Below are 20838 nucleotides of genomic sequence, written 5' to 3'. Positions count from 1 at the left end.
CCATGGCTCATCTCACCCTCACCTGCCTCTCTTGCCTTCTGCAGTAATTTCTACGAATCACCAACCTATAGGAGTGGAGCATACATTTGGCCAGCCCAGCTCGGCCCAGAGCACAGGAGATGCCACCTGGCTGCCACTGGATCTCACTCGCCCACCTCCTCCCCTTGGCGATGGTCACTGATGCTCCGGGCTGCAAAGCAATGACCCCGGTTCCGTCAACTACCTGCGCCTGTGATACTGTGAACCTTCCTGAGTTTCCAATCATGTATTTATTTTGGGTCCTTACTCTTTGCACAGAGACGGCAGCACACGGCTGCATTTTTACAAAAAAACACACAAAAACACACACACAATGGGAAAAGAAGACACTTCATTCTATGCACTTTTTGGTTATTTGCTATGCTTGCATGTGTCTTGCTGAGAGAACAAGGCTCATTGGCTTTGAGGACCTGTGTCCCATGGTCCAGCCATTCCAGGTGAAAATCCTGCTCTGAGTTTCCGCAGGCACCGCCCTGCTCCACCTCTGTCTGTCTTGGATGGGGCACCTAGGAAGGAAGGGCCACTAGGTCCCCACTGGTTCCCAGGGCACCTCTGGAAGCCACACACCTGTGCCCAGCAGCTGCTCTCAGCTCAGGTTTGTGGGCCGGGTGCCCGGACATCTGTCCTTTGGGGAGGCCGCCTGGTGGCCTGGGGTGGCTCACCACCCTGCTGACTCCTCCATCTCTCAGCATATGTTTCCCACCACCCCCACCTCCCAGGTGACTTGGGAGCAGAAATAGCCTGGCAGTGACTAGTATATGGACACACAGCCACCCCCTCTCTCGATGGACCTCAGGGCTGTGGACATCTCTCATCCATGTGGACCGCTTAGTGTCTGGAAGATAGGGCCCAAGTGATGGGAGACACCTTTTCAAAGAAGGATTTTCAAAACATCCGACTCAGAGGAGGCAGCTGGGCCCTTAGCCACAGGACTTCCAGAGAGCTTGTGTCCTGGAGCAGGGGCCCTCCCCATGGGCAGGCACAAGGCTTGGAGGGACAGACTCTGCAGCAAGAGTCCTCCCATGATGGGTGGGCAGCTTCTTTCATTTTTAATTGATGAAGACACCTGTGCAGATTAAAGGAAAAAGTTCTTTAATGAAAAACAGTATTTTTTTTTTTTTTTTTTGTCATCTTCAACAGGGGCAGCCATTCCTGGGCCCAGAGCCCCACTGGGTGACTGCCAGGATACCTTGCTGTATCCGGAAGGGGCTGCTGTAGCCAACAGCTTTGCAAAGTCTCTCACACCTCCACCTAGACACACTTCCACCTCCTGAGATGAAATGTCAGTGATGGCTGCCCCCTGCCCACTCTGGACCCCCACCAGCTCGGGCGCACATGGGGACAGCTGGGAACCGGCCCAGAATAGAAGCCACATCTTTTGGAAGAATTTCTCCCCAGCCCCTGCCTCCCTGGTGGAGCCTGAGACAGCTAGATAACTCGCTGATCTAGGAATCTGACTTTTTGAGTCCTTTGCAAGCTGCATATACTGTTGCTGGTTCTTGCTATGCAGGTCCCTCCTCATCCCACCTCAGCCTGCTGGAGGGAACCTGTTGATCTGGCTGCTGTCCACTCTTCCCTGGAGAACCAGGCTGCACCCCAAAGGCTCTCCTCTTGCTGTCTGTGCAGGGGCAGCACCTCAGCTCTGAGCAGAGCCATGGGAGACACTCTGTGCAGCCTGGGGAAGGGGGCCCTTAGAGAACCCCCAGAATAAGCTTGCAGGTAGCCCAAACAAGAAGCAAGACAGCATTCTCTTCCTACTTCGCAAGGAGCATTTGTCCAGACCCTGGGGAACACCCTCACCTGGATTTCAGACCAGCGCTGTCTGCAGACACCCTGGCCACAAGTCACCAGTCTGTTCCTGACCAGTCCCACCAAAAGGCAGGAAGACTTCTGAAGGCGCATCTCAGACCTGGAGGACTAACAGGGACAGCTGCGTCACCCAAACACCAACGTGAGAGTCACCACCCAGGCCCCCAGAGGCTGGGCACCAGAGACAGCCTGAGCCCCAGTGGGGACCAGTGGAGCAGCACAGTCCTGGGGCAGTGGGCCCTGTGTCCAAGCCATCCTTGGTCAGTATAAAAACGAGCAAAGGAGTTGCCTGTGTGGCCCCATCAGGACCCAGCCCCTGCTGGGCCCCTTGGGCTCTCCTGAGTGAATTACAGAACAAATGCAGTGGTTGGATGCTGACTTGTAGGAGAAATTTGCAAACCTCCTGGATGTGACATTTCTGTTTTCATGTTAAGTCAGGAAGACCCTTTTGGAGACCCATTTTGTGTTGTATTCTTTGTCCCAGGACTGTGCTGATGGGAGGCATTTGTCCATTCTTTTCTGGGCAGGGGGGGGCAGGAAGGCAAGACCTTATTTATAACTGTAGTGGACCCATAGCCTTCCTCAGACCCCTGACCAGGAAGGCCTGGATCAGCCCACCTAGCTGTCACCCACCCGGCCCCCCAAAGATGGAAATCTGTAAATTGCCCCCATTTCTCTCCTGACTCATCTCCGATAGCCGCTGTCGCTGAGAACATGGGCAGCGTCTGACTTGCTGTACTGTAAAAACGAAAGGCATTTCTTGAGGCTGACAAGGTAGAACCTTCTGTGTGTCCCCTGCCAGCCTCTTCTCAAACCCCCAACCCCCTCCACCACCTGGCTTAGTGCAATACTCCCATCCCTGATGGGGTCTCTTGCCATGGTACTGTCACCACAGCCCACGGTCCCCATCCCAACCTTGTTTTTATGGCTGAACTGATTTCAAAACACAACGAAACTGCAAACCTTGTGTGTCTTAATTCTCACCGGGGCTTCTGCGTGCTCAGCCCCTGGTCTAGTATGTGACAATCCGGAGCGCAGCCTCCTGGGCGCCTCTGTAACCTTACAGCCACTGCTGGCCCTGATAACACTCATATGCAGCCCCGGGCCCCTCCCTGCCACCCCTTCCTCTTTTTATGTTGAAGAGATCTCTAATAAATCGGGTAATACACATCTGCCGCCTCTTTGCCTCTCTATGCGTTCTTGTGGTCTGGTTGGGAGTTTGAGGACCCGCTTTGAACAAAACATAAACCCTCAGGAGATTTAAAATAACAACAGGACCCAAATGTTTTATTGACCGCTTTGAGAGAGAAAAACATCAATTTGTTGTTCCATTTATTTATGCATTCATTGGTTGATTCTGTTCCCTTACTTGGGATCAAACCCACAACCTTGGCATATTAGAATGACTCTCCAACCAACTGAACTCCCCGGTCAGGGCCAGGACCCAAATGTCTTAATTGCCTTAATAGCTGTGGCCTCCTGGGTTTCAGTTCACCTCGAAAAACTTTTAAAAGCTTCTGACATCACCCTGGCCGGTAGGGCATGTACCTTGGTTGCAGGCTCCATCTCTGGCCCCATACGGGAGGCAGCCAATCGATGTGTCTCTCTCACATCGATGTTTGTCTTATGTCTCTCCCCCTCCCTTCCACTCTGTCTAAAAATAAATGGGAAAAATATCCTTGGGTGAGTATTAACAAAAAATAAAAGCTTTTGATATCATTGCAGCCCAGCTCAAAGGAACAAACACTCCCCAAAATGGCTCATATTGAGTAATGCATGGACCCCATTTAAAGGGAAACTATTTCTACCAGACTCCCATTTTAAGAAGCACTGCATTGAAAGTCAGACCTGTCTGTAAGTGAGCCCTTGGAAACCCAGTTATAATCATAGATGCAGATGCAGAATGGCTCAGCTCACATATAAACTAGACACATAGATAATCTAGAAGGTACTTTCCTTACATTCAAATATTAAAATGCAAATACTGCCCTAGCCAGTTTGGCTCAGTGGATGGAGTGTCGGTCTTCGGACTCAAGGGTCCCGGGTTCGATTCCAGTCAAGGGCATGTACCTTAGTTGTGGGCACATACCCAGTAGGGAGTGTGTAGGAGGCAGCTGATCGATTGTTTCTCTCTCATCGATGTTTCTGACTCTCTATCCCTCTCCTTTCCTCTCTGTAAAAAATCAGTAAAGTATATTTAATAAAATAAAATAAAATGCAAATACTCTCACAGATGCATCTGCATTTTGACCAGGCCTCACTGGTACAACCCATATCCCATGATAAGCAGGGTTGTCATCAGGGTGGCCAGAGATGGTCTTCTGTTATTTCTTTTGGAAGACTTTTTTGCATATATTTACAATATAAGTACTAATTTGTTTTCATAGTATATATTCTTTAACAATTTGCATAAAGTTATCTAGCATGGGACAGCAATTTCGTGTAAAGCCTCTATAGTACTGATCAAGGAAAAACAGAACTATATTGAGGATAAGGGATTCTAGAAGGAATCCTTTGGAAGACCACCCCACCTGGCACCTTGGTACCAAGCACAAGTAGAGCATACAACGCCAGCATTTAGGGGGTGTTATGAAGCTATATTTTAAGATAAAGATTTAAAGAATTAGTTTAAAATGTTAAGTACTATCCTCAGGTGGGCTGGGAGAGCTCGGAGCAGGTCTTTGGGGTCCTCCAGATCTCCAAGCCTCCTGTCCTATCCCCTGACTCATCCTACCCACCAGCCCAGTGGTCAGCAAACTCATTAGTCAACAGAGCCAAATATCCACAGTACAACGATTGAAATTTCTTTTGAGAGCCAAATTTTTTAAAAACTTAAACTTCTTCTAACGCCACTTCTTCAAAATAGACTCGCCCAGGCCGTGGTATTTTGTGGAAGAGTCATACTCAAGGGGCCAAAGAGCCACATGTGCCTCGCGAGCCGCAGTTTGCCGACCACTGCACCAGCCCTACGGACTACCCTTAACAGCCAGTCCCACATTTATCCCTCCCATGGATCCCCAACACCCACAGAACAAAGCTGGACCACGCAGTTCAAATTGCAGCTACCTCTTTGGGATCGAGGTAGGGGTGTTAAAGTGACTTTCCCCTCTCTGACCCTCAGTTTCCCCATCTATAAAATGGGTTGAATGGAAACTAAAAGAGTCATCCAAGATTTTTTTAAAGCTTAATCCCTGAAGTACATAACTATTCATTGACGGATGGTGCAGCATGATGGTGACTCTCATAGAAAGTCAGCCCAACATCCGAGGCTTTTTAGTCTCCATCCAGCTCCTACTCTTTGTCATCTTGAGAGGTCGGGACTCGAACCTACGGTCTTGGGGCTCCCCGCCTACACACACCAGGAGTCGCGCTCCCGGTATAGGCCTACTCTTGGCCCCGCCCACAAGGCTCCACCTCCTCCCTGAACCCGCCCCTTCTCGGTCTTGTCTCTCCGAACCCCGCCCCACTAACAATTCCGGGTTCGCCTTTGCTCCCTCACAGCTCTGGGTGCCTCCTGTCCTAAGGCACGAGGACCCACACGGGACTGCTCCTGGCACTGCCTGACGGGCGAGTCCCTGACAGTCCGGCTGGGGTCTATAACGCGGACCACGTTTGCAGGAGATGGGAGGTTACAAGGCGTTAGAGTCCCCGCGGATAGGGTGGCGGGATGGGTTCTTATCTCCCGGCTCAGGCTCGGACGGGGCAGCCCGGCGCGCGCCGCGGCGGAGGAAAGCCCCCGGCGCAGGCCCCGGATATTTGCGTCTGCGCTGCCGCCATCGTCCCAGCTGATGGGTCGGGATACACGCTCGCGCTCGCGGTCAACGGGTCGCAGGGGCCGAAGGCGGCGGAGCCGGAGCGGGAGTCGAAGCCGAAATCGGAGCGGGAGCCATGGGCGGCGAAACCGGCGGCGCCGGGACGACGAAGGGCGACGGAGGCGGCGAAGCCGGGAGCGCAGGTGGGGTCGCTGCGTAAGCAGCTCTGGGGATTCAGCTCCTGCCCTGGGGAGGGGGGTGATCCCCGAGTTAGACAGTGAGGGCTTCCTGGAGAAATGGACGTCAGGCAGCGGAAGGAAAGCGAGAGGTATTTCAGGCAGGTCACGGGGTGCTTGGAGGGACTGCAAGGAGCCCAGTAAGCGAGGCAGGTGACACAAAGGTAATGGGAGATTAGATCGTGCAGGTTCTTGTCGTGGTGAAGGGTTTGGCCATTATTCGTAGGGAAGTACGGGGCCATGGGAGGATTGTGAACAGGGGAGTGACGTGGTCTGGCTTACTTTGCAGAACTCTCTCTGGCTTTCACGTGAAGAAGGGACTGACTGAGGAGGTAGGCAGGAGTGACACCAAGGAGGAGGAGGACAATACAGTTGTCTAGGCAACAGATGATGGTGGCCTTCAGGAGAGGGAGACTGTGGGAGGCACAATGAGAAAGTGGGTTGAGTTTAGTGGGATTTCCGAAGTAGAGGTGACAACACTTGCTAATGGAGGTGGGTGTGAGAGAGCTGTTGATGACAGGTGCAGAACTCAGTGACTCCTAGGCCCAGGGTCTCAGTGTCCCCAGGGACCACAGTCCTTTTTTTCTGAAGATGGGACACCTTGCCAGAATTGACTTGAGTTTGTTCCAGCACAGAGGAACAAACACAGTGATGGGGACTGACTCCAAGACCTGGGTCCCAGTGCTGGCTCAGTCCCTAACAGGCTGTGACACTCAGGCCATTCTCTTGCCCACTGTGACCCCCAAGTTTACTCACCTGTGTCCTCAATTACATGGGGACCCAAGATTTTCTCTACAGACACTCATTGTCTCCTTTACCCAGGAATTTTCAACCTCTTTCATGACACACATAAAGTAATTACTGAAATTCTGCCCCAGTGTGGGTTGTGTGCACTGTCCTGTTGTAGTTGAGTCTTGATTGCTGTTGGTGTCACTGGAAGGGATTGACCCCCAGTCCAATCAGCTCCAAGGACCAGCTCCAACTACAGTAAAGGAGCTGCTGTGCAGAAGTCAACCTTATGGAACAGGACTTGCTTCAAAGGGGCTTTGGTGCTCACCGAGTCCACCCCTTTAGTGTGTCATTCGTGGAGGTGGTAGGGTTGTAATCCAGCATCATCTGAAACTGTCCATCAGGTGCACTGGCTCTGGGACCTCCCAGGAAGTGCAAAGTTGGCCACCATCTGTGCCCTGCCTAGGGCCACCTGGCACGAGTTACAGAGTGATCTGCAGATGGCTGCTACTTGTGCTGGGCTTGGAGGTGCTCAGGAGAGGCCAAGCTGTGAACCAAGGCAGGCTGCTGCTAGAGCTGGGCCTGGGGCCACTTAGCAAGAGGCAGAAAGTATGCAGAGGCCAGCTGCTGCTGCTTTTAGAGATTTTAGGAAAGTCCACAACGTAAGTCAGGGGAGGTCAGCTGTATGGAAAAGCCACTGGAAATGCTTGGATGGGCCAGCAAGTTGGGTAGGGCAAACAGTTTGAGCCAGGTTGATGGAGACTCACATATGGTTCCTGCCTGTAGACTGGGGAACAGTAGTCTCTGCCAGCATTTTTGTCTGGAAAAAAAAACCGCACCCCCAACTCTTGCCCTGATGCCAGACAATTCATTTGCTCCCCACATGTCGTTGGTTCCTTTCAAGCTGATACCCCAATGCTGGAGCTCAGAGGGAGTGAGTCCAAGTAAGTCCAGGCATGTGCCCTTTAAGAGGAACTGCCTGGGACTCCAGCAGCCCCAGTCTCACTCAGCCACAATCCCCACTGGTTTTTCCAGCCAGAATTATGGGGACTTGTTTCCTGGCATTGGAACCCTGGACAGGGGGGTGGCGGGAAGCTGGTGTGGGGCTGGGCTATGAAGGGGGACCTCCATAGCCAAGATTTACCTCCAGATATTTCATTGTATTTTTTTAAAGATTTTTTAATTGATTTTTTAGAGAGAGAGGAAGAGATTTCCATTCAACTAGATTTCAGGAGTTTCTGAATGATGGTTGTTATAGTTTAGTTGTATTTTTTATGTGGTTGTTGGAGGATTCGAGTACCTATGCCTCCATCTTGACTGGAAGTCTCCAGCTTTTTTGACGTGAGCTTAATAGCTGGAACATTTAACATACTAAAGACATTTAGTTTTTCCTCTCTTTGTTCAGAGGCCTCTAAACACTAAAGAATCCTGCTCTAGCTGGTTTGGCTCAGTTGATAGAGCATCGGCCTGCGGACGGAAGGGTCCCAGGTTCGATTCCAGTCAGGGCACATGCCTGGGTTGCGGGCTCGATCCCCAGTGGGGGGTGTGCAGGAAACAGCCGATCTCTCTCGCATCATTGATGTTTCTCTCTCTCTCTCTCCCTTTTCCTTCCTCTCTGAAATCAATATATATATATAAATAAAAAATAAATAAACATTAAAGAATCCATCCCTAGGGGCTTGCCCATTCTGTTCCCTATTCCCAATGCCCTTCCCTGGCCCTTTATTGCTGCCAGTTTTACTCTAGTTTTCTCCTACCCATCTGTATGACTACTTTAAACACCACCTTCTCCTGTAAGCCCTCTCTTGTCACCTTGGAGAGATCAGGTCTTCTGGTTCAAACTCTTTTTTTTTTTTTTTTTCCAATATATTTTTATTGACTTCAGAGAGGAAGGGAGAGAGAGAGAGAGAGAAACATCAATGATGAGAGAGAATCATTGATTGGCTGCCTCCTGCACACCCCCTATGGGGAATCGAGCTTGCAACCCAGGCATGTGCCCTGACTGGGAATCAAACCGTGACCTCTTGGTTCAAAGGTCAACCACTGAGCCAAACCAGTCACGTTGGTTCAAACTCATTGCTCTTGCACCATCCAGCCCCAGCCCATCTCCCTGCCCTCATCCCCTCACTCTTCCCCTCGCTTACTCTGCTCCAGCCACACAGGCCTTGCTGTTCCCTGAACACGCCAAGTAAATTGTTGCCCAGGCCTTTGCTCGTGCTATGCCCTCTGCCCTGATCATCCTCCACCCAGATTTCCCCATAGCTTTCTCACCCACTTCCTCCAGTTACCTCCTCAGTGAGACCCTCTCTGACCTTTTGTCCCCTAGCTTTACATCATTTCTTTGTGGTTCAAAGCATGATCCCATATCACACTGTGTGTTTCCTTGTTAATGTGAGTCCCACAAAGGAAGGGACCATCAATGTTTTTGTCACTACTATGTTCCAAGAACCTAGAACAGTGCCTGGCATACAGCAGGCGCTCACTAAATGTATGCTGAACAAATGACTGACCAGCGAGCAGTGCGCAAACCCTTTCGGATTTCCTTCCCAGGTCAGATTCAGAGGAAGACCAGTGGCAGCGGCGAAGAAGACAGAGCCGGAGCCCACAACCACCTCAGTGGCGCTCACAGGACCAGTCCTCTCAGTCTGACTCAGGCAATGAGCGGAAGTGGCAGCACCAGGGCCGCTGGGCCCGCCGCCGGAGGACCCGCTCTTGCTCCTCCTCCTCCAGCTCTGCATCCCCAGACCACTCCCAGAGCTCGAGGGACATGGCTGCGGCCCTGAGCCAGCAACAGAACTTGCAGGAGCGGCTGCGGCTTCGTGAGGAGCGGAAGCAACAGGAGGAGCTGATGAAGGCCTTCGAGACTCCTGAAGAGAAGCGGGCCCGGCGCCTGGCCAAGAAGGAGGCCAAGGAGAGGAAAAAGCGGGAGAAGATGGGCTGGGGTGAGGAATACATGGGCTATACCAACACCGACAACCCCTTCGGCGACAACAACCTCCTGGGCACCTTCATATGGAATAAGGTGAGCCAGCCATAGCCACGAAGTGCTTGATGATTAGTTCTGTGTTTGTGCCAAATTTTTCCTGCCTTATTGTTTTTACTTTGTATACTTTTTACAACTTCAGTTTCAAGAGATGTTAGTTAGCACTCACAGCACACATTCCCAGACTGCATTTTGCCATGCAGAATTTATTTTATTCACACATACGTACACTGGTTTTGCCAGGTTTTACTCTATTGACTGTCTCTTGCAGTATAACATTTCAGGCATGCTTTTACCCCCAAACCAGCCTAACCTCATTGTGACTGGAGAATAGGTTCTTAGTGTCACACACTCAAGATGGGATTCCACAGTTATCCTCTGTCAGCTCAGAGCTGTCATTTCATTCTTGAGATGAAAATTATGCACTGGTCATTTGGCCTTGGGCGCATAGCTGAAAACAACAGAATATGCCTTTCACGTCTGGAGGCCAAAAGTCTGAAATCAAGGTGTCAGCAGGGCCATCCTCCCTTTGGAAGATCTGGGGAAGGATCTTTCCTATCTCTTCCAGCTTCTGGTGGTTGCTAGGAGCAACCCAGGGCTTGTGGCTATATCACTCCAGTTTCTGCCTCTGTTGTCAGTAGCTGTCTTCCTTCTGTGTCGGTATCTTCATATGGCGTCATCCTCTATGTCTGTGTCTAAATTTCCCTCTCCCTATAAGGATACCAGACATTGAATTAAGGCCTAGTCTAATCCAGTATGACCTCATCTTAACTAAATATATCTGCAGAGACTTTATTTCCAAATAAGGGCACATTCACAGCTTCCAGGTGTTGAGACGTGGACATACAGTCCAACCCCACACAGCACCCGTCACTGGTTGGGGGAGGGGGGGGCCACAGTTGGAGGCTCAGGCGTGTATTCTTACCAGTATCTTGAACACAGAGCCCATTTCACCTGCGCCTTTGTACTCAACATTCCTCTGCCTTAGAACACTCCCTACCTCTTCCATGGCTGGTTCTTTTCATCCTCCAGATCTCAGCTGACATGGTCCCTCTTCAGAGAGGCCCTCCTGGCCCCCTTGATCCCCCAGGTCCCCTTGGTATTCTTTTTTCTTTTTCTTTTTTAATTTTATTGATTTCAGAGAGAAAGGGAGGGGGAGAGAGAGATAGAAACATCGATGATGAGAATCATTGATCAGCTGCCTTCTGTGTTTCTAGCACTTTACTAACAAACTAGTATTGTGCACTTGCCAGGTGCTGGATCCTTTGTGACCCTGGGCACATACCTACAAGCGAGGGAGACAAAAATCACTATCCCTGTGGGGCCAGCAGCCTCGTGGGGGAGGCAAACTGTAATAAGTAAGTTAGCAAAGTACAAGAGGAGAGAACAAAGGCAGGCGTTGTGGTGCAGCAGTGACTGCAATAAGCAGGCCCAGCCCTGGCCAGTGTGTTCAGTGGTTAGAGCATCGACCTGCACACCAAAGGGTCTCAGGTTCCATTCCCAGTCAAGGGCATGTACCTGGGTTACAGGTTCAGTCCCTGGGCCCAGTTGGGGCTCATGTGGGAGGCAAGTAATCAATGTGTCTCTTTCACATCGATGTTCCTCTCTCTCTCTCCTCCCCCTCCCCCCTCCCTCCCTTTCACCCACTTTACCTCCCACTCTCTCTAAAAATCAATGTTAGGAATATCCTTGGGTGAGGATTAAAAAAATAATAAATAAGCAGGCCCAGAAAGGTCTCATTGCAAAGATGATTTCTAAATACACACCCTAATTTATAATGTATAGTTTCTGCCAAACTGAGCTCCACAGGGCAGTCCTAGGGCCTGACACACAGTAGACACTCAATAAATTCAAATGAACAAGCTTGCTGTAGTCTGGGGTATGCATGTACCTGTTCAGGCATTTCTCCAGTGAGTCTTTCTCAGTCCAACCTGGCCTTGGGGAGTTTGCCCCAGGGGAGGGCTTTGCCACGCACAGCGAGTGCAACTAGGTTTCTATGTGAAACAAGAATCAGCAGGTTCCAAGAGACTCCCATGCGCCCTGCAGGAGTGGGCCCAGCTGCCTCTCCTCGGTGCTTCACACATTCACTGACAGTAGAGGGGTCTTTGTAGGTTGGATTGTATAAAATGGATTTGATTTGTAGATAGGGATGGAGGGCGTCTTCTAATGGAAGGCAGTGAGGTGAGCCCGGGGATGGGTCCTTCCTCTTAGCTTCACTCTCCTCAGCTGCAAAGCAGATGCTGTGGTCCATTCATTTCGGTCTTTATACACGAGTGTGTCAAAGCTTCCTCATGGGAAGTGCCAGGGAGGTCAGTGGAAGGGAGGCCCCTCATCCAGCGGGCCTGTGTTGACCCTTGCAGGCCCTGGAGAAGAAGGGGATCAGCCACCTGGAGGAGAAAGAGCTGAAGGAGCGGAACAAGAGGATCCAGGAGGACAATCGGCTGGAGCTGCAGAAGGTGGGGGTGCCCTTGACCTGCCCACATGGGATCAGGAGCTTTCCCTCATAGGGGTTCCAAGGCTGGTTTGCCCTTGTTTAAGTCAAACAGAACTTGATTGGCTTACATGGAAAGTCTTGGCTTTAGGCACAGCTGCATCCAGGGGCTCAGGCGGTGTCTCCAGTGAGCTGCTCCTCTCCACATCGGCTCTGCTGGCCTCTGGCTTGACTCTCAGATGCTCCTCTCAGGGTGGCCTCTCCTGCCCAGGGTCTGTCGGGCTGGGGCCAGGCCTGGGTTATAGTCCCAGTCCCAACCCTAGGGGATCCCATGGCCTGAGAGGGCACAGGGCAGGCCCCACGAGACCCCCCATCATCTAGCTGTCCAGCCCTCATCCTCTGTGTGCATCCCCAGGTGAAGCAGCTCAGGCTGGAGCGGGAACGGGAAAAGGCCATGCGTGAGCAGGAGCTGGAGATGCTGCAGCGGGAGAAGGAGGCGGAGCACTTCAAGACGTGGGAGGAACAGGAGGACAACTTCCACCTCCAGCAGGCCAAACTTCGGTGCGGTGCACGGAGAGGGGGAGTTGGGGAGGCTGCCTACCACCACCCTTTGTTCACCAATACCCTGTATTGCCTCCCTTCACCCACCAGTCTGCTAGTGGATGCAAACACATGGAGTTTGTTTCTGCCTCAGGGCCTTTGCACTTGCTATTCACGCTTCCTAGGCTGTTCCACGGCTCCTCCTCACCCTTAGGGTTTTTGCTTATTGTGTTCTTGGGGGGTGCTCCCCAAGCCCCTTTCTGGCACTAGCCCTAGTTTTGTGTGTACACCTGTTGCTGGTGGACTCCCCCATTGGGCTGGGTGCAGAGGAGACCCCTGAATACAACGGCTCCATGTGCGGAACTGCACAAGCTGAGTGCGAGTGTTCTGGGCCCTGGGCCTCACTACCTGTGCTACTCCCTTCACCTGCAGCCCACAGGCATGTTTGCTCATCAGCTGTGCTTATAGAGAAGGAAAATGAAGCTCCTGGGGGTTGAGTTAGCTGAGGCCACATGGGTATCTGAACCTGCAGTCCAGTGTATGTGCACCCGGAGCCCACCCTCTTGCGCTTCTCTCCCTGCCAGCTACACCAATCCTGGCCTGGGCGTGGACCTTCCTGATCATGGCACCCCCTTTGTTAGACTAGGATCAGCCTCTGACGTGTGTCCCCTCGGGCACAGCACTGAGGCTCTAGATCTTTCAGCCTAGGCAGCCCGTCCATTGAGAAGTGGTCCTCTCTGTCCCTCTGGCTCTACTCCCACCCACTGCTCTTCAGACCCCATGTTCACGCCTATCCCTGGCCCTCTCTGGGCCTGTTTCTCTTCACTAACCTGTCTTACTTCTCCACCTGATGCCTCCTTGTTCAGGAAGCCTTCCCTGATCACCACCCCCTGCTGGCTAGGCTCCTACCCTAGCTCCCACACTGGTCACCCCCATTGGCAGGATGATGGGAGGGAGGTCACATCCTGGACTCTGACACTGCCTCCTTCTCCCTGCAGCTCCAAGATTCGAATCCGGGATGGACGGGCCAAGCCCATTGACCTGCTGGCCAAGTACATCAGCGCCGAGGACGATGACCTGGCTGTGGAGATGCATGAGCCTTACACCTTCCTCAATGGCCTCACGGTGGCTGACATGGAGGACCTGCTGGAGGATATCCAGGTACCACCGGGCCCCACCACCCACACCCTGGCCTCCCCAAGACTGTGCTTTCACCCCCCCACCCTCCATGCCTTCTCCTCCAGGTGTACATGGAACTTGAGCAGGGCAAGAACGTGGACTTCTGGCGGGACATGACCATCATCACGGAGGATGAGATCTCTAAGCTCCGCAAGCTGGAGGCCTCTGGCAAGGGCCCAGGTAACCCAGGGCCAGTGCTGACCCCAAGCCAGCTGACCAGAAAGACACCAGATGTGCTTTGGGGACATATCTACATTGGTGGGAGTTGTCATGGGGACACATCTGCATTGGTGGGGGTTGCCACTGGGGGTGGTTCCATAGGAAGCTGACCTTAGGAGCTCTGCAGACATTAGTTTCTTCCTTTGGACTCTCCAGAGCCCTCTGGAGGCCTCTGTGGGAGCCACCAGGGGGCAGCACTGAGCAGTGGGAGCCCAGGTCCTGGGCTAAGGGCTCTCCCTGGATGAAAATGATCACTGGGGCAGCGCAGGCTTCCCTGGGAGCAGTACCAGAAGGGTTTTTTGTTTGGGTTTCAAGTTTTCTCCCAAGACTCAGTTTAAGAGCAGGACCCAGCTCTGCTTGGTGGGAAACCCAATCGGTTCAATCTGGTGTTCTTTTTTAACTCAGTTTTCTTTTCATCTAGACCCCACGTGTACGTTCCAAGGGGAAATGACTCCCCAGACGTGGCCCCTTGTCCCCTGGGGACAGAATGCCCTGGTGGAGAGCCACTGCTCTAAAAGCTCATGACCAACTGCAGCAGGCCCGCCCTCCAGCCCCTGAAGCCACTGGCTTTAACTGTTCCAGCTTCTGTGGACCTTGCGTCCCTGTTGCCAAGCTTCATCCTTCATCACCCACTTGGTGGCTGAGGACGTGAGCCCTCCCCTCCCCCTGGCCTGTGTAAATGCCATTTGAAGCTCAGATGTGGGCCGGGACAATTTCCTTCCTCTTAGAAAAGGATAAATATCCTTTATTTTTGTAAATGGAGTTTTGTTTCTCACGTCCTCTTAGCAGTTACATCCTGCAGTAACTTCCGGAGAAAGGAAGAGAAACTCTTGTCAGAAACGTGTCAGGAAATCTCCTTTGGTGGCAGTGGGACTGGGTGTAGAACTGGTTGGAAGGGTGCTGGGAGGCCCTTGGACAGAATAACAATTATGATCGGGACTCTGGGTGCAAACCCAAGCCAACAAGCAGCTCAGTGACCTTGGCTGGTCAGCTACCTCCTGGATGCTCAGTTGTCCCTTTGTTTGCATGGGGATGATAGGGTTGCATGGGGAGAAATGAGTTAGTGTCAAACGCTGGAAATAGCCCCTGCCTGTATGGTGCTGACTCCACCACCGCCCCCAGCCTTCCAGCTGGATCGTGGGAGTGTTCAGACACATGGAAAAGCCGATCAGGCCTCCTTTTTCTTGTTCCCGGGCCCTTTCTCTCCCACCCCCAACACAGTGGCCCCTACCACCCTCCTGGGCTCCCTTCATTTTCATCAGTGAAGGAGCCCCTCTTTCTCCCTTTTTTTTTTTTTTTAAAGAGGGAGGCAGAGGAAGAGAGAAATAGAAACATCAATGACAAGAGAAGTGTTGATTGGCTGCCTCCTGAACAACCCCCACTAGGCATCAAGCCCACAACCCGGGCATGTGCCCTGATGGGGAATTGAACCGTGACTTCCTGATTCATAGGTTGACGCCCAACCACTGAGCAACACCGGCCAGGCACACATCTCCCTTTTTTGTGGTTTGTGCCCTCATTTTGGTGGGGCACAACCTGCCGTAGCTTCTGGAGGAAGGCAGGTGTAGTTCTTTGATGTCCTGTGTGTCAGGAAATGCTTTTCTCCCTCTGGCTGGTGGCAGTGGGGCTGGATATAGACTTCTTGAGCAGGGTATTTCTTCAGAGGCTGAAGACAGACCCTGCCCCACTGGCTGAAGGGACGTCCCACATGTCTGCCTGTTTCCAAAGCTCTACCAGTGGCTGTTCAGGTGGCATCCAAGCCTAAGGCATGGCTTCCTTTAAACATGACTTAGCAGCTCTTAGCTTCTGTGGGAACAGCACCAGCAGGGCTGTTTGTTTGGGTTGTAAGTTTTCACTGGTTGCTCCATCTATTTGGGTAAGTGCAGAACTTGGCTCTGCTTGGGCTGGTAAGGGGGTTGTTGCCGAATTTAGTTTTGGACCTGTGTTATTTCTGGGCATGCCATAGACCAAGGGCAGGCTGTCAGCCCATAGGTTGACCACTGAGGCCAGCGCTGCTAAGGGTGACTCAGGTACACAACGAAATGAAGGTGCTGATTCCTGGGTCCAAGGTTGGTTGGCTACGGGGACTTGGGTCCCTCTCAACCTTATCTGATCAACTGTGACAATGTGTCCACAACAGTGGTTCTTGAATCCTGCTCTCAAGTGGGAGCATGAGCTTGTCACCCACTTCCTTATTCACAGCAGTGGGAAGCCCAGGGAGGTCTCGGCCCTCAGGAAGCCACATACGGGGTGTGCAGGCAAGGGAGCAATCTGGTAGTCAGGAAGGCTTCCTGGTAGAAGGTACATTCTTGCTGATTGCTGAGGGTAGGTGTTACTGATGGAAAGTACCCCATGTGCAAAGGCCCTGGGGCAGGGGCTGGGCATCTTTGGTAAACAACAAGGAGCCTGGTGTGCCAAAGCACGTAGGCTCAGGCAGTATCTGGCCCTGTCCTCAGAGGCCCTTCAGTCTAGAGGGAAGGGATGTGTCCTTGGGCCTGCAGCCCGTGATAGATACTGGAACAGATTTCCCTGCAGGACAGAGGGGCCTGTTTGTCTCGGGGCAGTGTCAGAACTTCCCGCAAAGCCTGGGAAACAAGCAGTTTTTCCTGCTGTGGCGGAGTGTCCTCTGTGCCAGGCACAGCACAGTCCTCACATGCATGATCTCACCAGGCTTCATAGAAGGGAAAACGGAGGCCCAGAGAGGGTGAGCCACTTGCCCAAGATCACACAGCTGGGACTGGCATAGCATAATCTGAATTCTAAACAGTCAGCTACCAGGCAAACACTCTTGGCTCTTCTATGTGGTTTGGGGAAGGGAGTGGTGGGCAAGGTTGTTAGACTGGGTACCTGGGTCCAAGTCTGGTGTTGAGTGGCCCCTGCCTCACCGTAGGCGAGCGACGAGAGGGCGTTAACACCTCGGTCAGCTCAGATGTGCAGTTGGTCTTCAAAGGGAAGACGTACAGCCAGCTGCAGGTCATCTTCCAGGGTATTGAGGGCAAGATCCGGGCCGGGGGCCCCAACCTGGACATGGGATACTGGGAGAGCCTACTGCAACAGCTGCGTGCTCACATGGCACGTGCCAGGTGAGTGGGCAACGGGCCTCAGCCAGGCACTGTACTGGGTGGGTGGGTCTTGTCCCTCTTGGGATCTTGCCTGGGGAACAGGAGTCATCTCCATCAGGCCTGCTGGGTAATCTTAGGGGCCATAGACCAGTATCCTGGCCAATGGCCCCTGCTGTGTTCAGGAAGAGCTGCTCATTTTCCCACCTGGATTCAGGGGCCCTGGGAGTCAGGCAGGGCCTCCCACAGTGGCCTTCCTTGCAGCCTTTCCCAAGAACCTGGTCTTTGTTTCACTTAGGGTTAACAGGCATCGCAAGAAGCCCCCAGGCTGCCTGTCCCCTCCTCTGCTGGCTCCACACACCCTGTGTACAAATTCTCAGCATGCTTGGCGCTGCTGTGTAAACACAGCGCCTGCCTGCCACTAACTGGACTCGCCTCTAAATTTATCTTCTCTGCCTGCTCCGCCTCTTTCTGCCCAGCCTTGTGTTAGGGTTACACCCGCATGTGAATACCCTGCTACAGGGACTTGCCCCTCCCAGGCATGGGGGTTCCTGACCTCAAGTCCCATTTTTATGGCCAAAGCCTTGACCCTGGAATGGCCATGCTGGGCTGGAGCCCCAGTTTGTGTACCCACTTACTGCCCTCTCAACCTCTTGTGTCCTAGCAGCAAAAGGAGGGGTCATGAGAAAGCCTGAGGGAGGGTGGGGTCCCCTCCCCCACCCAGTCAGGGTGACCCCCCAGCCCATGTTTCAGGCTTCGTGAGCGGCACCAGGACGTGCTACGGCAGAAGCTCTACAAGCTGAAACAGGAGCAGGGCGTGGAGAGTGAGCCGCTATTCCCCATCCTCAAGCAGGAGCCCCAGTCTCCTGGCCACAGGTAGGCCCAGCCCAGAAGTTCCCCTTCCTCACCTGGGGCCCAGGATGAACCCCACACACACTTCTGGAGGGGTCAGGGCAGCCGCCCACCCAGCCCTGCCTTCTTTCCTTGAAGCCTGGAGCCTGAGGACCAGGCCCTGACCCCACCAGGGCCCTCCTTGGAGGGTGGCCCTGTGGAGCCTGAGGCAGAGGAGGCCACACCAGCAGAGGGTGAAGCAGAGGGGGAGGCCGTGCTCATGGAGGAGGATCTGATCCAGCAGAGCCTGGACGACTATGACGCCGGCAAGTACAGCCCCCGGCTGCTCACGGCCCATGAGCTGCCACTGGACGCCCACGTGCTGGAGCCCGACGAGGACCTGCAGCGCTTGCAGCTGTCGCGGCAGCAGCTCCAGGTCACAGGTATTCACCAAGTGAGGCCATCCGGGTGTGTGCTGTAGGGCTGTTGGGGCAAGAGGCTGCTGAGGCGGGGGCCAACCAGAGGACTTGATGGTGGTCTTGTTTCTGTCCCCTCCCTCCCTGCCTATGAGCATCCATCCATTTGTCTACTCATTCATTTATTTGTACTTGGTGACCGGCTGGCCCCAAGGATAGAGGGATGGTGGTTTTTTGCGGGGGTAGGGGTCAGGGGGTTGTTTTGTTTTTTTTGTTGTTGGTCTTCACCTGAGGATATTTTTTCCATTGATTTTTTTTTTTTTTCTAAAGAGAGTGAAAGGGAGGAAGAGGGGAGAAATAGAAACGTTGTGAGAGAGACATCATCTATTGGTTGCCTCCCACACACTCCCTGACCAGAGTTGGGGATTGAACCTACAACCACAAAGGTATGTGCCCTTGGCTGGGAATCGCACCCGCAACCCTTCAGTGCACAGGCTGACGCTCTAACCACTGAGCCAACAGGCCAGGGCAATGGTTGGTTTTACATCCTATGCCCAGCCCTGCTGTGAGCTCCTTATGCTACTCCCCGAGGGGGCACCTCAGCCTCCCTGAGCTACTATGGTCCTGGGTACAGAAGAGGAACAGCCTCAGGAAGGCCCTGCCCGGGGTACCCTGGAGGTCTCTAACCACCAGGCTCTCTGGCCACTCAGCAGGATACATATGTTTGGTGCCCACACTGGGAGGACATTGAGCATCGATGGCAGAGGATGGGGCACTGGGCAGGCAGGGCAAGTTGGGAGCCACTCCCTGTGACTTACCTGAGCCTCAGTTCTTATGTGAGAGGCCTAGTTGGTGGGGAGACTCAGGCTGCCCTTGCTACCACCCTGGGAGGGCAGGAAACTGAAGCTCTGGTGCCTCCCTCCTCCCACAGGCGATGCAAGCGAGAGTGCAGAGGACATCTTCTTCCGGCGGGCCAAAGAGGGCATGGGCCAGGACGAAGCACAGTTCAGCGTGGAGATGCCGCTGACGGGCAAAGCCTACCTGTGGGCTGACAAGTACCGGCCTCGCAAGCCACGCTTCTTCAACCGTGTGCACACGGGCTTCGAGTGGAACAAGTACAACCAGACACATTATGACTTCGACAACCCACCCCCCAAGATCGTGCAGGGCTACAAGTTCAACATCTTCTACCCCGACCTCATCGACAAGCGCTCCACCCCTGAGTACTTCCTGGAGGCCTGCCCCGACAACAAGGACTTTGCCACCCTGCGCTTCCACGCCGGGCCGCCCTATGAGGACATTGCCTTCAAGATCGTCAACCGCGAGTGGGAATACTCACATCGCCATGGCTTCCGTTGCCAGTTCGCGAATGGCATCTTCCAGCTCTGGTTCCACTTCAAGCGCTACCGTTACCGGCGGTGATGGCCCTGCATTCCCCAGACCACCTGACAGGAGTGTGAGGCTGGCAGCCTTCCCTGAGTGGGTCACAGCCCACCTCCAGCTGGGCCTTCCCCTCGCAGCCCCATTTTCCCTGTGTGAACAGCAAGTCTTCGTGGAACTGCCTCTGAGACTTGAGGGGAGGACTGGGAAGGCTGGCCCAGGATTCTGACATGCAGGAGGGGCTGCTGAGGGGACTCTTTGAGCCCAGGGAACCCAGCAAGTGTCAACCAACCTCCCTGTCCACATGGGCAGAGTGAAGGCCAAGTTCCATCTTAGACAAGCCCTGCAGTGCAGGCCTTGAGCGGGGGTGTGGGGGGCCAGCATGGGGCCCAGACATGGGGTACCAAGCTTTTGAGGAAATCCAAGTTCAGACCATTGATTGGCCCTTGGACATAGCCGGCTGTTGCAGGGCCCACACTCCTGGGCCTTTCCCAGCGGCCTCCCTCAGTGCCCACACAAGTGGAACCCGGACCCCTGTGGTGCATGTTCCAAAAGAGACCATTTGAGGGACATCCCACTCACCTCACCCCTGGTGCTGGCTGTGGTCAGTCTCCCCAAGTGGTCACGAAGGACCTGTCACCCACCATCAGGTCCAGGAACCAAGGGTCACTGAGAAGTCCTTCCATAGCCACTGAGCTAAGGAGTGCCCAGGAGACGGCCTCCATGGGTGCAGCTGCGGTGCCCGACCCGGCCGGGTGTTCCCCTCTCCTCGGACAGCTGTGTTCTTCGAGGCCACCTCCCAGCCACCACAGAGCTGCCCTCCTCATTCTGTTTCAGACGGAACAGTCACTCGCCCATAGTCACAGACTGTCAGCGGCACAGCGGGTCAACGACCCCAGCAACATGGCTGTTCGCGCTCTATTATGAAGACATTTCCAGCCTAGAGGGGAAGAACCGGCACCAAACCCTGAAGTGCCACCTCGCGGCTCCTCAGGCAGCCCCGCCAGTGCCCCGTTTCACCTGGAAATACTTTAGGTGGTTGCTTTAAAAAGACTTTTTTTTTTAGGTGGGGAGGGGAAATCTTGTTTATTTTCATTTAATTGGTCTACTCATAAGAGTACATTTTTTAAAAATAAATGCTCTATTTTAGAATACTTGTAGATTTTCAGAAATGCTGGAAAGATAGCCCCGAGTTCCTGCACCCACATCCAGCTGTCCCCATTGTTAACGTCTCC

The 20838-nt window shown here is 53.3% G+C and overlaps 2 protein-coding genes across 7 annotated transcripts in view; both read left to right on the top strand.

Moving 5' to 3' along the window:
- PIP5K1C (phosphatidylinositol-4-phosphate 5-kinase type 1 gamma) overlaps positions 1 to 3018 on the top strand; it is a 58064-nt gene extending 55046 nt beyond the window's left edge. For 4 of the 5 annotated variants that reach the window (XM_080674866.1, XM_080674864.1, XM_080674865.1 and 1 more), the window contains one exon: positions 45 to 3018. In XM_080674866.1, coding sequence (XP_080530992.1) covers positions 45 to 47 — 3 coding nt within the window. In that variant the 3' untranslated portion in view covers positions 48 to 3018. The remainder of the gene's footprint in view (positions 1 to 44) is intronic. The other variant, XM_080674867.1, reaches the window with a different exon arrangement.
- A 2582-nt stretch (positions 3019 to 5600) lies between these two features.
- On the top strand, positions 5601 to 20753 carry CACTIN (cactin, spliceosome C complex subunit). Of its 2 annotated transcripts, none has more exons than XM_080676631.1 (10): positions 5601 to 5803; positions 9116 to 9587; positions 11909 to 12004; positions 12395 to 12540; positions 13518 to 13680; positions 13764 to 13878; positions 16808 to 17000; positions 17730 to 17852; positions 17967 to 18250; positions 19155 to 20753. In XM_080676631.1, the coding sequence occupies exons 1-10, from the start codon at positions 5637 to 5639 to the stop codon at positions 19643 to 19645; spliced, it is 2250 nt and encodes a 749-aa protein (XP_080532757.1). In that variant the 5' UTR covers positions 5601 to 5636; the 3' UTR covers positions 19646 to 20753. The 2 variants fall into 2 exon arrangements, with proteins under 2 accessions (XP_080532757.1, XP_080532758.1); XM_080676632.1 differs by having other exon boundaries at positions 5601 to 5808; positions 9121 to 9587.
- The last annotated feature ends 85 nt before the right edge of the window (positions 20754 to 20838 follow it).

This window comes from Plecotus auritus, assembly GCF_963455305.1.
Source record: "Plecotus auritus genome assembly, chromosome: 6".
Taxonomy (NCBI): domain Eukaryota; kingdom Metazoa; phylum Chordata; class Mammalia; order Chiroptera; family Vespertilionidae; genus Plecotus; species Plecotus auritus.
Note: the sequence above shows the minus strand (reverse complement) of the source record. Positions and strands in the feature narration are given on the sequence as shown.

Coding starts and splice junctions, on each gene's coding strand:
- CACTIN (XM_080676631.1), top strand. CDS start 5,637: ATGGGTCGGGATACACGCTCGCGCTCGCGGTCAACGGGTCGCAGGGGC. Junction 13,879..16,807: donor GGCCTCTGGCAAGGGCCCAG/GTAACCCAGGGC, acceptor GCCTCACCGTAG/GCGAGCGACGAGAGGGCGTT. Junction 17,853..17,966: donor CCCCAGTCTCCTGGCCACAG/GTAGGCCCAGCC, acceptor CTTTCCTTGAAG/CCTGGAGCCTGAGGACCAGG.